The sequence below is a fragment of the Chiloscyllium plagiosum genome, chromosome 4 (assembly GCF_004010195.1).
Source record: "Chiloscyllium plagiosum isolate BGI_BamShark_2017 chromosome 4, ASM401019v2, whole genome shotgun sequence".
Lineage (NCBI taxonomy): Eukaryota > Metazoa > Chordata > Chondrichthyes > Orectolobiformes > Hemiscylliidae > Chiloscyllium > Chiloscyllium plagiosum.
Window position 1 is genome coordinate 29,447,047 of NC_057713.1, and position 17,917 is coordinate 29,464,963.

Below are 17,917 nucleotides of genomic sequence, written 5' to 3' on the forward strand. Positions count from 1 at the left end.
TGCACACAGACAGTTGCCTGATGGTAGGATCGAGTCCAGGTCCCATGCTGTGAGGCAGCAGTGCTAACTACTGAGCTGTCCTTTGTTTTATATTTTTGGTTAACTTTAATAATTCAGAGATTATTACTTTTGATGTTCTGCTTCTTATTTTGATGCCTTCTTCCACACATTGACAATGCAGAACCTCCTTCCTAGCTCTACCTATGTCATGGTGCCTACATGGACTATGACCTCTGAGGAAAGTAAGCACATCACAGACAGAAAAAAGCTTTCTCAATACTTTTTGACTCTCTTGAAGAATCTAGCAGGATGATGCAATTAATTTGAACAATTATTTTAAAGGAAACAATGTCAATCTGGAAATATAGATTGAGTTACTTACCAGGCTTTTGGTACCATCCAAAGTGATAAGTTGGTGCTTTCACATCAGCTGACTCACAGTCTACGACACGCCAATTCTGAATTTCCTCACTGCAGGACTGTACTCCAAGACTGTTGAGTGTCAGACACGTTATCTCCAAACCTATCACATGCATTTTATAATGAATGTTAATATTAATGGATAGATTTTTGTTAGTCCCATGCTCATGTTATTCCCCAGTTTGGACATTCTTCATGTCTGATCTTGAACACTGAGCTTTGACTAATGTTTCACCATACACTAAACATCAGTTAAGCTTCATCCTATCCGCATGACACACGCACACACACACACCTGACTTCACTGGGTAGCAACCAGGAACAGGGTCACTGACTAAACTTTTTTGCCACTCTTCACCACAGCTAATCAGTCATCACCTTAGTTCTGAACAACGTTAAGCATGAACTGTGAACAATTCCGGAGACTTTTCAAGTCATTCTTAGTAACCACACAGTCCAAAGTTGTGCAGGATAGGTGGATTGGCCAAAGTAAATTGCCCATGGTGTCCAGGGATGTGAAGGTGAGGTAAATGGAGGGTTACAGTGTGGGTCTGGGTGGGATGCTCTGTGGAAGATTGCTGAGGACTTGGTGGACTAAATGTCATCTTTACACACTGTAGTGATTCTATCATTTTTATAACTGATTGATAGGTGGTTCTTGGTTCAACCTTCTGAGCTATGTGTCTCATCTGACTAATTATAAATAAGATCAAAATTACCAGCAAAAGTGATTTAAATTATAAGCAGTTAGAATGGTGCAGCGAACAATTTGGAAAGGCAAATGGTATATTGACTTTCATTGCAAGAGGGTTTGAGTGCAGGAGCAAGGAAGACTTGCTCTATGACTCCACAACTCAAGAACTATGTACACCTTTCGGTCTTCTTTACTTAAACAAGACACATGTTTAATTTAATGGGAGTGAAGCAAAAAGTTACCAGACTCATTCCAGGCATGGCAGGTTTGTCACATGAAGAGAGCCTGGATCATCAATTCAATGGGAGTTAAGAAGAATGAGGAGAGATCTTAGTGAGACATATAATGCAATGATGGGTCTGAACAGATTAGCAATGGGGACCTGTTTCTGTGGTGCAGGTATCCAGAACAAGGGGACTTGAGATAAGGATTCAGGGTAGGCCATTTCAGACTGAGATGAGGCTTTCACTCAGAGGATGATAAACCTGTGAATTCTATGCCACAGAAATCTGTAGAGCCCAACTCATTAAATGTATTTAAGAAAGAAATAGATTTCTGAAGGCTAAAAATGTCAAGGATTTTACCTATCATACAGTATGTTTTGCTTTCTTTTTACTCTTTTGAATTTACTGTTAGCATCCATCCTCACTGCCTTCCTGAATAAATATATGGATGAAGATGGAAAAGTGTAGATGGGCTTCAGATCAGTTTCACAGGTCGGTGCAACATCAAGGGCTGAAGGGCCTGTACTGCACTGTTTATTCTATGCTGTTCTACGTTCTTCTCCTCAAATTCATCAGTTCAATATGGTCAGTTTTGTTACCTCAGTACTTCCAGGTTTTATTCCTGATGGCAGTTCAGATCCAATTATCTTTGGTTCCATTCTGAATGTCCTGCCCTTTACAAGCCCAAGTCTCTGGAAGGAGAAAGTGAGGACTGCAGATGCTGGAGATCAGAGTGAAAATGTGTTGCTGAAAATTTGTTCCTGAAGAAGGGCTCATGCCCAAAACGTCGATTCTCCTGCTCCTTGGATGCTGCCTGACCTGCTGCGCTTTTCCAGCAACACATTTTCAGCTCAAGTCTCTGGGATCAGAGTATATGTGTTATGTTTTCATGACTATTTCTTTCAGTGCTTAGGCAGGTACTGGTAATTTTTATTCTCTTGTCAAAACATGCAATTTAACTACTCTTTTAATACTAGAGACAATAAAAAACAGTTTTTAAAGAAGAGTCACTTTTTCTAATCAAGGAATAGAAAATGATTAAAAAAAACTTATATTGTTTGGTTCAGGAAACCCAGAATAGATATAATCTTAAACTTGGAGCCAAGCTATTTCAAAGTAAAGTTTGGAAACACTTTTTCACACAAAAGGGTAATACAGGTAAAGATAATTTTTCACTCAATAGGCTGTAAATACTAGGATTTATTCATTGACGTAAATACCTGGAAGTCGTGGGTCTTTCAGAAATCCAAATCCTTTGCAACAAGAATCTTCATCGCACAAGCGTTCACATTCAAAGAACCTTGGAGTACAAACATGTGGTGAGTCAGTTCAGCACAATTCCTTAAAAGTAATATTATTCCAGATTTCTGCAAAAGGTCACAATCCAAACAATGCTTTTCTAAGCCTACATCCCATTAGGGACATACATCTGCCAATAATTCCCATATGGGAGCTTCTAGATTAGCACACAAATGTGAACATAAAATCATTCACCATTCAATAAGGTCGTGGTTAATTTGATGCTATATTAACTCCAATTTTCTGCTTTACCACATTCATGTCATGCCTCTCCTCACTCCCATAACCATTGATGTCCTTTTACAGCAAAAAAATGTCTAATTCAGCCTTAAATATATTCAATGACCCAGTGTCTACTGTTCTCTGGTTAAGTCTTTGAGAGAAGAAATTTCTCCCCCCTCTGTGTCTTAAGTGGGAGACCCATTATTTTCAAATGGTTTTAGATTCTACCACAGGGGTAAATATCCTCTCAGCATCTGCACTGTCAATTCCCAGGAATCTTAAATGCTTCAATAAGATTGCCTTTTATTCTTCTAAAGACTAATAAGTATAGGCCCAAACTGTTCACACTTTCTCTTAAGACAAGCATTACTTTGAATCAGACTCATGAATCTTTCTGTTCCAATGACGGCATAGCCTACCTTAGACAAGGAGATGAAAGCTATACATTTTGGCGTCATCTCACCAATTCCTTGGACAGTTGTAGTACAATCTCCCTACTTTATACTCCACTCTCTTGTAATAAAGCCCAACATTTAACTTGTCTTACTAATTACTTGCTGTATCTGCATACTAATCTTCCATGATTTATGCACAAGGACATCTAAATCCTTTTTTTATTGCAGCATGTTGCAGTTTCTTGCCATTACAATAATATTCTCCTCTTCTAATCTTTCTACCATAGTGGATTACTTCATAATTTCCCCCATCATGCTTTTATCTACCAGGCACTTTTCTCACATTTTTAAACTATCCATATCCTTTGCAGAATCTTCAAACCTATTTCTCTACTTATTTTCCTATCTATCTTTGTATCATCACAAAATTTGGCTATGGTACAATCAGCCATTGATTTAAATCATAAATAATACAGGAAATGTAAATATTTATAACATTTTATACAAGATCCTGGTGGGTAAAAGATTAATTTTAGATGCAAGAAAATTTTGCCTGCTTGGCTTGACTCAAAGTGGAATCACATTAAAATGAGAATAATGAAGTGATATGATAACGTGGATGGGAAAAGGGAAGTAGAGGATAGATAACTGGACTTGTAATCAAAGTTATGTTTGAACTGTATGATTTAATGAACTTTAGGGCCAGAATTAAATGAACTAGGGGTCATTGATTCAGCAAATAGTCATACAGGAAAAAAGTAATAATGCATGTTCATACATTAAAGATACAGATTGTGACCATGATTGATAAGTTAATAAAACCATTGACAAATGAAATAACAAAATCAAAATATGCTAGCAACATCAAACCAGAAGAGTAGGCACTTGTTTCAGAGAATACATGCCACAATATAAAATGATAAAAATACTTATACTGTATGTTTGGGCAAATCAGAATAGGCATAATCTAAAGCTTGGAGCCAAACTGTTTCAAAGTAAATTCAGGAAAACAGCTTTCCACACAAAAGGGTAATATAAATAAAGAACTCAATTTTCAGTCAATAGGCTTTAAAATGCTTGAATATTGGAGTATAGAAGAGTGAGTTTGTTAGATTTTTATTCAGTATGTTTGTCAAGAATGAATTCAGGTATAGATGGTGGAGCAAATTTAATTTAGAGAGTTGTGAATCTGTGAAATTCTTTATTATCAAGGGCTGTTCAGGATGGGTCATTAATTAAATATAAGGCTGAAATAAAGGAATGTTTAATCAGTAAGGAAATAAGGGATTATGGGGATAAGCAGTAAAGTGTAGTTGGGGATTATCAGATTAACTATGACCTGATTAAATGGCAGAATAGTCTCAATAGACTGAATGGTCTACTTCTGCTACTATGTCTGATGGTCCTATGATTTAATGAGAAAAGCAAATGAAGAGGGTGCATCTCAATGTGGTCTGGGAACTTCATTATAAAAGAGTCCTCAAAGAATGAATGCTTACCCAGTTTGAATTCCTCTTGCAGTCACATTCAGTCTGTTTCTTACTGAGATGCCTTGCACCTCACGAAATGGCAAGCGGGTGTAGAAATTTTTAACACGTCCTCCAAGCACATCTGCAAGAAAGAAAATATTCACAGAATTGCAGAGCTGATATAGTGCAGAAGCAGGCTTTTTAAAATCTATCATGTCTGCATTAACTCTGATAGTTAGTTTGCTATTCAAATTGACTGTTGACTTTGGTGCTCATTTCTCCCTCTGGAATTATGCATTTCCTTCAAACTCTCAACGGCCTATTCGTCATCAATCGACCAGTTTGAAAACAATTATCTTCACAATATTACAATGAACTTACTAAACATAATAAATCTGGCCCTGAAAAGCCAACTGTTTTTATTCTAGTAAGTACACAAAATGAGGTATGCTACAGCCAAGACAACAGAAAGTAATAATGTCACACACCTTGCAAATTGCTCAGTGGAAGCTGATTGGCCTTGGCAACCTAAGAGGTGAGATTTCCTACCATTATACCCAGGCACAAATCACTTTAAAGTAATCAAGTGTTACTTGTGGTTTAGCAGCAATTATCCTGCCTTAGGGTGAGACGGTGGGTTCAAGATTCACTCCAGACTCGTTCAGAACACACATGGTCTACATTGCACTATACTGTAGAATAAAGAGAGTATTATATAGAAAGCAGGAATGAACTTTTCAGCCCTTAAGACTGTTCTGTCTTTCAATATGATCATGGATGATCATCAATCTCAATGCCATATTCCTGCTTTGTCCCCCGTCTTTGTGAGGTAAAAACCACACAACACCAGGTTATAGTCCAACAGGTTTATTTAGAAGCACTAGCTTTCAGAGCGCTGCTCCTTCATCAGGTGGCTGTGTCCTTTAAAATCTTTTAAAAGAGATTGGAAACAGCAGAGGTTCCGAGTTGGCTGGGGTCAGCCCTTTGATTATGGCTAACAAATACTACCTCAGGTTTTTTATAAAACACTTGTACAATGAATGGGTAGTGGTCAGTTCTCCCAGCTCAGGATTTAGCAAGTGGTTTTTGAGACTGCTGGTCAATGTAACAGCTCCATACTGATCCTCTCTCTCTCTCTGAAGTCTCTCTCATATGAGAACCTGTGTTTGAATTTACCTTTTTGCCAAGGGGTGTATTATGGGATGTTGCAGGAAATTGGAACAGCTCTTTGTTATGTTGCATTTTCGTATTGGTTGGATCTTCAAAAGTTATGTTATTCTAAGTTCAGTGTTTCTATTAATTGGCAAACTGCCTCTCTTCTCCCATTTAGACTTGCTGTGGTCCAATTCTCTAATTGGTTGGTGGCTTTCCCAAATTCTTTCATTTAGTGGTGCAAAAATCAAATCATCTAATTTAGTGACACTGTGCACTAATTCTCCAATTTACTGAAGCTCTGCACAAATTATTTCATGCTGTGATTCTCTAGACAAATTCTGCCATTTAGTGGTACACTGCAGCAACTCTCTAATTTACTGATGCTTGCCACATTTCTCCAACTTACTGATTCCTTGCCTTGCCCTTATACTAATGTTTGAGGTGTTCTTCTCCAATGCTCTAATTTTGTGGCACCTATTTAACCATTTACCGATGCCCTGTACCAATTCTCCCATTTGTAATACCCAGGCCCAATTCTCCCATTTAGAGGTGCCCTACACCAATTCTCTCTTTAGTGATGCCCTGAAAAATTCTTCCATGTGCTGATGACCTGCTTCAATTCTTCCATTTTCTGAGACCTGCACCAATTCTCTAACTTTGTGGTGCCTTGTGACAATCTTCCGTTTACTGATGCGCTTCAGAAATTTTCTTACTTACTGATCCCACCCACCCCTCTAGATGTCCCATTTAGATCTGTTCCATGCTCTAAATTACTGGCCCCTTGCACCAGTTCTTTAATTTTTTATACCATATCCCAATTCTCCTATTTCCTGATGCCCTGCACTAATTCATCCATTTAATGAATCTCAACAGCAATTCTCCCATTTACTGATGCATAATCCTGCCAGTTCTCTGCTATAATTCTCCCATTTACTGGTGCCGTGGGCCAATTCTCTAATTTAGTTCCTCCGTACACCAATTTTCCCATTTACTGATGTCCTGAAATAATTCTCCACTCAGAGATGCCCTATCCCAATTCTCCAATTCAGTGATGCCCTGTACAAATTCTCCCATTCGATGTTGTCCTTCAGCAATTCTCACATTTACTGATAATCTAGACCAATTCTCCCATATAGGGGTGCCCTATTCTAATTCTCAGATTTACTTCCATTGTGCAGCTCTTCCATTTAGTAGTTTCTGCAACAATTCCTCCAATTAGTTGTCCACTGCCAGAATATCAAATTTTGGTGAGCCCTGCAGCAAATCTCCCTTTTACCAATCCTGCACAAAACCTCCATTAGCAGTGAACTGCACCGACTTTCTAATTGATTATTGTCCTGCCCCAGTTTTCCTATGTAGTTGTACACTGCAGCAATTCTCTAATTTAGTGGCACTGGCACCAATTCTCCAAGTATTGATGCCATGCATTGATTCTTCTATTTAGTTCTGCCCTGATACACATCTACCAAATCTTGGTGCCCTGCTCAAATTGCTTCAGTTAGTGTTCTGTGCACCAAATCTCCAAAAACTGAGGTTTTTGCAACAATTCTCCTACTTAGTTCTGTTCCATTCCTCTAAGTTATTGGCCCCTTGCACTCGTTCTTCAATGTACTGGCAGCACACACCGATTCTACTACAGTATGTACAGATGCCCTGCATAAATTCTTCCATTTAATACCTCATCTGCAACAATTCTCCCAATTACTAATGCCTAATTTTACCATTTCATTTTTCTCTGCATTATGTGGTTCCATGACCCAATTCTGTCATTTTGTTCCACTGTGCACCGATTCTCTTATTTACTGATGTCCTGAACAAGTTCTCCACTCAGTCACGCTCTACCACAATTCTCCTATGCAGTGATGCCTTACCCCAATTCTCCCATTCTGTGTTGAGCTAAAACAATTCTCACATCTACTGATGAAGAGCCATACTCTCATTTAGGGATGCCCTCCTCTAATTCTGTGATCTAGTGGTGCCAATAGACAATTCTCTGATTTATTTCCATGATGCAGTTCTTTAATTTATAGCTCCTGCAACAATTCCCCCATTTAGTGCTCCGCTGCCCTCAACCAATTCACCCATTTACAAATCTTGCACAAATCCTCCTTTAATGAGGAACTGCACCAAATCTCCCATCGAGTATTATCTTACCCCAGTTCTTCCACATAGTAGTACACTGGACCAACTCTCTAATTTACTGTTAAGTGGCACATTTCTCCCATTTACTGATTCCTTGCCTTGCCCTTATTTATGGGTGGCACAGTGGCACAGTGGTTAGCATTGCTGTCTCACAACACCAGAGACCCAGGTTCAATTCCCACCTCAGGCGACCGTCTGTGTAGAGTTTGCACATTCTCCCCGTGTCTGTGTGGGTTTCCTTCGGGTACTCCGGTTTCCTCCCACAGTCCAAAAAAATGTGCAGGTTAGGTGAATTGGCCATGTTAAATTGCCTGTAGTGTTAGGTGAAGAGGTAAATGTAGGGGAATGGGTCTTGTTGGGTTGCTCTTCGGAGGGTCGGTGTGAACTTGTTGGGCCAAAGGGCCTGTTTCCATACTGTAAATAATCTAATCTAACATTTGAGGTGATCGTCTTCAAGCTCTAATTTTGTGGCACCAATTTAACCATTCACTAATGCCCTGTACCAATTCTCCCATTTAGTAATAACCAGGCCCAATTCTCCCATTTAGAGGTGCCCTACACCAATTCTCCCTTCAGTCATGCCCTGACAAATTCTTCCACATACTGATGATCTGCTCCAATTCTTCCATTTTCTGAGACCTGCACCAATTAATGGGTGGCACGGTGGCACAGTGGTTAGCACTGCTGCCTCACAACGCCTGAGACCCGGGTTCAATTCCCGCCTCAGGCGACTGACTGTGTGGAGTTTGCACGTTCTCCCCGTGTCTGCGTGGGTTTCCTCCCACTGTCCAAAGATGTGCAGGTCAGGTGAACTGGCCATGCTAAATTGCCCGTAGTGCTAGGCAAGGGGTAAATGTAGGGTATGGATGGGTTGCGCTTCGGCGGGTCAGTGTGGCCGAAGGGCCTGTTTCCACACTGTAATGTAATGTTAAAAAAAAAAATTCTCTAACTTTGTGGTGCCCTGTGACAACATTACATTTCCCGATGCGCTGCAGAAATGTTCTTATATACTGATGCCACGCCCCAACTGTCCCATTTAGATCTCTTCCATGCTCTAAATTATTGGCCCCTTGCACCAGTCCTTTAATTTACTGCTCCATACCCCAATTCTCCTATTTCCTAATGCCCTGCACTAATTCTCCTATTTACTGGTGCATAATCCTGCCAGTTCTCTGCAACAATTCTCCCATTTAGTGGTGCCATGGCCCAATTCTCTAATTTAGTTCCACCGTGTACCAATTCTCCCACTCATTAATGTCCTGAAACAATTCTCCACTCAGTGATGCCCTATCCCAATTCTCCCATTCGATGTTGTCCTTCAGCAATTCTCACATTTACTGATAACCTAGACCAATTCTCCCATATCAGGGTGCCCTATTCAAATTCTCTGATTTACTTCCATTGTGCAGCTCTTTCATTTAGTAGTTTCTGCAACAATTCCCCCATTTAGCTGTCCGCTGCCCGAATTCTCAAATATCGGTGAGCCTGCAGCAAATATTCCTTTTAAAAATCCTGCACAAAACCTCCATTAGTGGTGAACTGCGCCAACTCCCTAACTGATTGTTGTCCTGCCTCAGTTTCCCTATGTAGTGGTACGCTGCACCAATTCTCTAATTTCGTGGCATCGGCACCAATTCTCCAATTAATGATGCCATGCATCAATTCTCTTATTTATTTCTTCCCTGATACACATCTTCCAAATATTGATGCCCTGCTGAATTTTTTTCATTTAGTGTTCCGTGGACCAAATCTCCAACTTACTGATGCTTTGAACTGATTCTCCTATTTAGTTCTGTTCCATTGCTCCAAGTTATTGGCCCTTGCACAAGTTCTTTAATGTATTGCCAACACGCACCAATTCTACTACAGTATGTCCAGATGCCCTGCACCAATTCTTTCATTTAATGCTTCTCTGCAACACTTCTCCCAATTACTGATGCCTAAGTTTGCCTTTATTGATGCCCTGAAAAATTCTTCCACATGCTGATGACCTGCTTCAATTCTTCCATTTTCTGAGACCTGCACCAATTCTCTAAATTTGTGGTGCTCTGTGACAACCTTCCATTTACTGATGCACTGCAGAAAGTTTCTTATTTGCTGATTCCAACCCCCATCTGCCCCATTTAGATCTGTTCCATGCTCTAAATTATTAGCCCCTTGCACCAGTCATTTAATTTACTGCACCATACACCACTCCTCCTATTTCCTGATGCCCTACACTAATACTTCCATTTTATGCTTCTCAACAGCAATTCTCCTACTTTCTGGTTCCTAATCCTACCAGTTCTCTGCAACATTTCTCCTGTTTAGTGGTGCTATGACCCAATTCTCTACTTTGGTTCCACCAGGCACCAATTCGCCCATTTTCTGATGTCCTGAAACAATTTCCCATTCAGTAATGCCGTATCCCAATTCTCCCATTCAGCAATGCCCTATCCCAATTCTCCCATTCAGTGATGCCCTGTACCAATTCTCCCATTCAATATTGTCCTTCAGCAATTCTCACATTTACTGATAACCTAGACCAATGCTCCCAAATGTTGGGGTGTCCTATTCTAATTCTCTAAATTTAGTTCCATTGTGAAGCTCTTCCATTTAGTAGATTCTGCAACAATTCCCCCATTTAGTTGTCCACTGCCAGAATTCTCAAATATTGGTGACCGCTGCAGCAAATCTCCATTTTACCAGTCCTGCACAAAACCGCCATTAGTTGTGATCTGCCCCAACTCTCTAATTGATTATTATCGTCCCCCAGGTTTCCAAATGTAGTGGAACACTGCTCCAGTTCTCTAATTTCGTGGCACCGGCACCAATTCTCCAATTTTTGATGCGGTGCATCAATACTCCTATTTAGTTCTGCCCTGATACACGTCTTCTACATATTGGTGCCCTTTGTAATGACTCTCCTATTTAGTCCTGTTATATTGCTCTATATTTTTGGTCCCTTGCACAAGTTTTTTAATGTACTGTTAACATACACCAGTTCTACCACCGTAAGTTTTTTAATGTACTGTTAACATACACCAGTTCTACCACCGTATGTCCAGATGCTTCTCTGCAACAATTCTCCCAGTTACTGAAGCCTAATTTTACCATTCGATTTTTCTCTGCACTATGTGGTTCCATGGCCCAATTCTGTCATTTCATTCCGGCCATGCACTGATTCTCCTACTTACTGATGTCCTGAACAAGTGTTCCACTCAGTGATACCCTACTCCAATTTTCCTATTCCGTGATACACTACCCAATCCTCCCATTCCGTGTTGCCCGAAAACAATTCTCACATTTACTGGTGAAGTGCCATAATCTCATGTAAGAATGCCCTACTCCAATTCTCTGATTTAGTGGTGGAAAGGCCCAATTCTCTGATTTATTTCCACGGTGCAGTTCTTTCATTTATATTTCCTGCAACAATTCCCCCATTTAGTGCTCCACTGTCCTCAACTAATTCTCCCATTTACCAATCTTGCACAAGTACTCCTTTACTGGGGAGCTGTACCAACTATTGACCAAGCATTGACTATTATCCTCCCAGTTCTCCCAGGTAGTGGTACACTGCACCAGTTCTCTAATTTAGTGGCAACGCACCTATTCTCCAGTTTTTGATGCCCTTCATCAATTCTCCCATTTAGGGTTGTCCCCTGATACGCTTCTTCCACATCTTGGTACCTGCTCAAAATCTTTCACTTCATGTTGCCCCTCACCGAATCTCTAGTCTACTGATGCTTTGCAACATTTTTCCTATTTACTGATTCCCTACCTCTATTCTCCCATGTTCTGTTCCAATTCTCTAATTTATTGAAACTCCACACCAATTTCTGAACATAATGGATGAGGATTCTGTGTCTGTACTGTTGAAGGTCTGAACAAATCAGTAATCATTTTGCTCTTATACATGCACTGGTGAGACCACGTCTCCCTAATTCATATGCTCACATGTCTTTATTTCTACAAACAAGAGAATCCTTTCTGCTGCTGTTTTCTAAGTTTAGCCCTCAACTAAACCCTAAATCATGATTTGATCATTTATTCCATTACTGTTTATAGGGGCTCTCTGCTCAATTTGGCTGCCGTGCGTCTGATATTTCAACATTTTCAGTACTTCAAAGGACATTTTATTCTCTCTACTGTGCTTTGGAACCTTCTGAGGACTCAAAAATGTAAATTCTTTGTTAAAATTCTTGCCTTCAAAAGAAGGGAAAAATGAACTGTTTGCAAGACCTTGTTCGGGATAAACTAAATTTGATACAAATAGAAAAGAAAAGGAGATACGGCATAAAACAGTTTGGGAAATACTATCATTCCATTTACAATCTCACTGACAAAGATCAATTCCACCCCCATGAGCCCAACAAAACATAAAAGAGAATAACTTTTTTTTAAGGAATAAAAACTAAAAAGACTTCATTCCTTTTAAGTCTATAAATAGTTAATTAGGTTCTGAGGTATTTTACTACCACATCAGAATAGGGAAGTCTCAGCAATAGGATTCACCTCAGGCAGTCTCGTCTCTCAGGCTAATCTTCCTCATCTATCCATCTCCTCTGAGCTGTTGTAATCCTTTAATCAAAACCATCACAGCTGGAGAGAGCCGTTGCTGTAAAATACTATGTCTTGTAAAAGCTCAGATAAAAGAAGCCTGATCAGGAGCTAATGATATGATACACTGCTGATTTTTTGGAAAATAATACTCATTAGTGTGCCAGTGCCTTGCATTGTCAGAATCCAAATTTTACACATAGTATCGACAATATAAAACAAGTAGCAACTTAGTGAAAATTGATAGAAAGCTCATATAAAATTATCTTCTTATTAGGCTTCAACCAAAACCTGGAAATATATTTGAGTCTAATTACTTGACAATGAGAAGGAAGCATTTTAGGGACCATTTCAATAGGTTTCTCAGAGTCTTGTTGCCAAGAAATGTAACTTTTTATGGAAAACATAAGAAATATATTACCATTCTCCACCCAACTCTAATGGGTCCAATCCTTAAAAGCAAGCAATTAAACAATTAGCAGGAGGCATTGACTGTTGATTGGGGTGGTGGTGGTGGTGGTGGGAATGGATTGTGGGGAGTCCTGCACATCCAACCAAAACACTTGGCTGAAGCAATTGCACCTCTCTTATGCCAGAAGTGCTGAATGGATGATCCTCCTGTGGTCCCGAAGTTGCTTAGATGCCAGTTAGCCCACATGCAATTTGATTCATTCCAAAGATAAAAAGAAATGGCCAAGCAGACTGGACTCAGTAGAAGTTATGGGTCTTGACAACATTTTGGCTATAATTCTTAAGACTCATGCTCCAGAATTAGTCATGTTCCTGGCCAAGCTTTTCCTATACAATTACAACACTGTCACCTATGCACTACCATAGAAAACTTCTCAGGAATCTGCTATTTACAAAACCAGGATAAATCCAGTGTGGTCAATTACTTCTTGATCAGTCTGTTTTCAGTCATTACCAAAGTTATGGAAGGCTGACTGTGCTATCAAGTAGCACTTACACAGGAATAACCCGGTCATTAATACTCAGTTTAGATTCTACCAGGATCACTCACTTCTAGATATCATTAGACTTGGTCCAAACATAGTCAAAAGAGTTAATTCCAAAAGAAAGATGTGTGTAATATCACAGTAATATGTGACCAAGTGTGGCCTCAATGTCGACCAAGAAGCCCTAACATACTGACATTGATAGGGTTTAGGCAAAATCTTTCACTGGCTTAAGCACACCTCACACAAAGGAAGATAATTGTGGCCGTTAAAAGGCTAATCATTTTAGCTCCAGAATATTGTTACCAGAATCATTCAGGATACTTTCCTAGGCCAAAACATCTTCAGCTACTCATTCAATCACCTTCCCTCCATCACGATCTGAGAAATGGAAATAATTACTTGCGATTGTACAGGGTACATTTCTATTCCCAAATCATCAGGTAATGAACATATAATAGGATTAGGAGCAGGAGTAGACCATTCTATCCCCTGAGCATAGTCCACCAGTTGATAAGGTATGGCAGATATGGTTCTGGCCTCAATGCGACTTTCTTGTCTACTCTCTAGAGCCTTTGGCTCCCTTGTCATCCAAGAATTTATCTAAGTCAGTCTTAAAAGTATTCAAATGATTATGCCTCCATTACTCTTTGGGGAAAAAAGTTTCCAAACACAGATGACTTGCTGTGGGAAGAAAAAGGTCTTCTTACTCCATTTTTATGGGCAAATATTTTCAACTATGTTCCCTTGTTCCCTAATTACAATCTCTCCCACAAAGGTAAACATCCTCTCAGCATCTACTTGTCAAGTCCACTCAAGATTTCATAAATTTCAATAAAATCACTGTTCTTTCTTCTCAACACCAATGGATACAGGCCCATCCTCAATAGACAATCCAAAACAGGAATCAGTCGAGTGAACTTTTCTTCTAATGTAATTACGTGCTTTCGCTAGCAAGAAGACCAAGGGCAGAGTCTTACATTTTCTTCAGCTAAGTGTTAGTTGTGCTGAGTTTGATGGAGTATTTCTTTTAGCGAGGCCTAGTGAGTTTTCTCACCATATCTTATCATACTCACCACATTAACTCATGACCCTGCCCTGATGGTATCTCTCTCTCAATCCTTACAGGCAGTTATTAAGACTGTTAACAAGTAATAATCAGGCTTAATCAGCAACTCCCTGCTTCCTGGTGAGAACCTTGCCTCAATGTCTGGAACTTAGTTAAAATATGCACTGAATTGTTCTCGATTATGAGACCTGATGACCCACAATCACCTTCTCAAGGGCTATCGAGGATGGGCAATAAATGTCAGCAGCACTCACATCCCATGAATAAATGAAAAGCAGAGAAATTTTTAACAACTTTGGTGAAGGGAATAAACTTTTCATCCCATTGTTCATTAAAAAATCAGCTATCCTATTGACTTAGTCACATTGTTATTAGCTCACACTTCCAGCAAACTGCAGTGCAGAATGGTTATTCGGTAAATAAAATAAATCTAAGAGAAAAGACATGGCATGAGATGCACAGTTCCAGCATAGCTCTGCCTGATGTTTTATCACAGAAAACACAATCCTTTTAATAAGAAGGTCCTGTGCTGTTTGAGTGCTCCCAGATGCTAACGATTGCTGATGTCAGGTGATGCAGCAATGAAAAAAAGCGACAATTCGTTCATGGGATCAACAACAACATATGCTGCTTTTTCACCATAGCATGTTCTGTCTCCTCAAACAAACAGATTGGAAGCTAGACTGGCTTTAGGACACCAAAGTTATCTTAAAGACATGACTCAGATAAGAAGAAAAACAGGTAACACATGACCCGACTCTCAACAAAATCATATTTTGTGCTCATACAAGAATACCATGTCGCAGCATAGCGATGCTTATCATCTGACTTGGGATTGTTCAAGGAAACTGATACCAGCTGTTTAAATAAAACCGCTTCCCTGTCTCCATAGGCAACGCATAGAAACAAGGTTTGAGTCCAGATCCAGGGGGAGCTGGGTGGTGTGATGGAGGTGAAGGGGTGGGTTCCCTTCGGCATCGATCATCTTGTTTAAATTGTAATGACACAGCATGAGAGAAAATAAAACAACGGAAATATCAGCTATTGCCTAGGTTCTGTCATGCAGAAATTAGCAAAGGAGGGGGAGGGGGGAAGAGGAGAGGCCTTTGCTATGTTTAAGAGGGGCTTCACCAAATATTTCTTGGCCATTATTAAGAGCTCAGGATCTGGAACAGATGTGAAAACATACATCAAATGACAATTTATTGCAAGCTCCATTGAGCTGCTCATTTTGTTTTTCATCATTAAGCCAAGGAAATAAGAATTATGTGTCACCCAATTTTCCTTAAAGGGGCAGTACACTCACAGAAAAGTCACTTGTATTGCATGGATGACTCCATGGAAGAGAACCTGAGCTACCGTGATTCTAGGAAACATAACAAGGGTCAGTGGGATACTGAGACATATAAACACTGGCCCTTGTGGTAATGAACTACATATCACTTCTAAATTACCCTCTAAATCGCACCCCAAAGCTGACTTACAATGTGTGACCATTCCTCAATGTCACTGGGTCAACATCCTGGTATTCCCCTCTCCAAATTCTTTTACTACAAGGAAGTTCAAGATTAAGTTCAAGGTTGAGTCTCCTTTCCAGTTTAGGTTGGGTAATAATTGAAGGCTTTCCAGCATTATGCAATCTGAGGAATTTTAAAAAAACTTTGCAAATGATTACTGAATAATTTATTGTACTCAAGCCTGTGAAAATTGTTTGCTTCATCATAGCATTATAAATGTACAACAATACCTCAGCAGTTTGTCCTTACCCACCTAAAGTAAAAATTTAGTAGGATCAGAAATATTACAACTACTTTAATCTAGAAAGAGCAATGATGATCAGGGCTGAGTGAGATTGGCATTGGGGTAGGATTTCTGGGTCCAATATGCTATCTGCTGACATCAATGGTTTTACTATTACCTCTTTGATTTTGTGTTTTATGCTCTGACCTGATGGATCCCACATGCTTGATTTGGCCACTTTATCAACTTCTGTTTTAATTTTTTTATAATGGAACTGAACCCCATAATTCCTCCATTCCTAAAGTTTTGCCATTTTGTGTATATTTTATTTCTGCATCCATATGTCTAAAATGCATTATCTCAGGCTCTTCAAACTGAATACCCTCAAACTGGTATCGTAGCTTAGCAGCCATGTCTTTGCTTGCATTCAATGTAAACTTAAGGTCTCATCTTATGATCATAGCTTTAGTTTCCACATATCCATTCCTACTTATCCGTGAGAAACTTTTCTGAACAATATCAAAAGAAGTTGGTCTTAATTAGCAATCATGAATAAAGCAGCAACTGAGTTCAAAGAACTGAATTCCTAACCTTCTCAGTATAGAATCTTGAATGGCTAAATAAGTGCAAAAATAATCAAACTCATTGCTGAATTGAATAAATAAATTCACATTTCAGCAAATAATTGTTCATCAGTTGAGTAAAATTATTAAATAAATAATCAATTATCTAAATTGAATGTCAAATTATGTAGCAATGTGGAAATGAAACAGTACTTAAATAAAAATAAGCCATTATTTGTACAATCAATTATATCTGGGTAGCCAATTTCTTATCTAAATAAACACATCTTCCAAAATTATGTTGAGGGAATATTCCACAGCTTTGAGTCAATCTCCTGAGTGCTTTAATATGTATACAGAGACTGCTGCTAAACTCACCCTAATTGCCCAAAATGACCTCTCTTTTTAAGTGTTCCTTCAGCACTTCATTCCCCAAACAAAGTTTACCTTGTGTTTTTCTAGCCAGTTCTTTTGTTTTGGGGCTCCTGTATTCTAAACAGGAGGTGTTCCCCTCCCAACTGCTTCCCACTTAGCTTCTATTTCCAATTTTCTGAGCCTCTGCGTGGGTGTCTATGAGTAATTTAAGAATCGAATATCACTGAACTGTCTAAGTATTGCCAGCCTTTGCTTTTCTGATGGGAACATGGGAGGGGTTAAGGGAACAACTGATAATTGTCCATTAAGTCAGATATCAGAGAGAACACTCATCACATCTGTTGTAACCTGAGTGTGGCATTCAGAGAAATAAAATATCATGAAGAAGATCAAAGGAATTGCATGAAACAAAAAGTACCAAAGAACTGAACCCAACACATTACCAGCAGTTGCATGCTTGAGAGTCTGCAAAGCTAATTGCACTCGGAAAACCTAAGTAGTCAGCAATCATTAAGTTTAGAACTATGAAGGCCTCTCAAAATCCCTTTCATCCCTGTACCAAACCAAACTCTTTGGAGCCCGGCCCGTTTCTTTACCCCTCTGAGAAAAATCAAGGACAGAGTATCAGTGCTTGGGAGCCTCCTGCGAAGCGCTT

General features: G+C 39.4%; 1 protein-coding gene across 1 annotated transcript in view; it reads right to left on the reverse strand.

The window, feature by feature from the left end:
- The window catches only part of tg (thyroglobulin), a 354,658-nt gene that overhangs the window by 215,557 nt on the left and 121,184 nt on the right, over nucleotides 1-17,917 (reverse strand). Inside the window, exons 29-31 of the mRNA XM_043687541.1 lie at nucleotides 4,754-4,865; nucleotides 2,559-2,638; nucleotides 383-523 (exon numbers count right to left, since the gene is read on the reverse strand). Coding sequence (XP_043543476.1) covers nucleotides 383-523; nucleotides 2,559-2,638; nucleotides 4,754-4,865 — 333 coding nt within the window. The remainder of the gene's footprint in view (nucleotides 1-382; nucleotides 524-2,558; nucleotides 2,639-4,753; nucleotides 4,866-17,917) is intronic.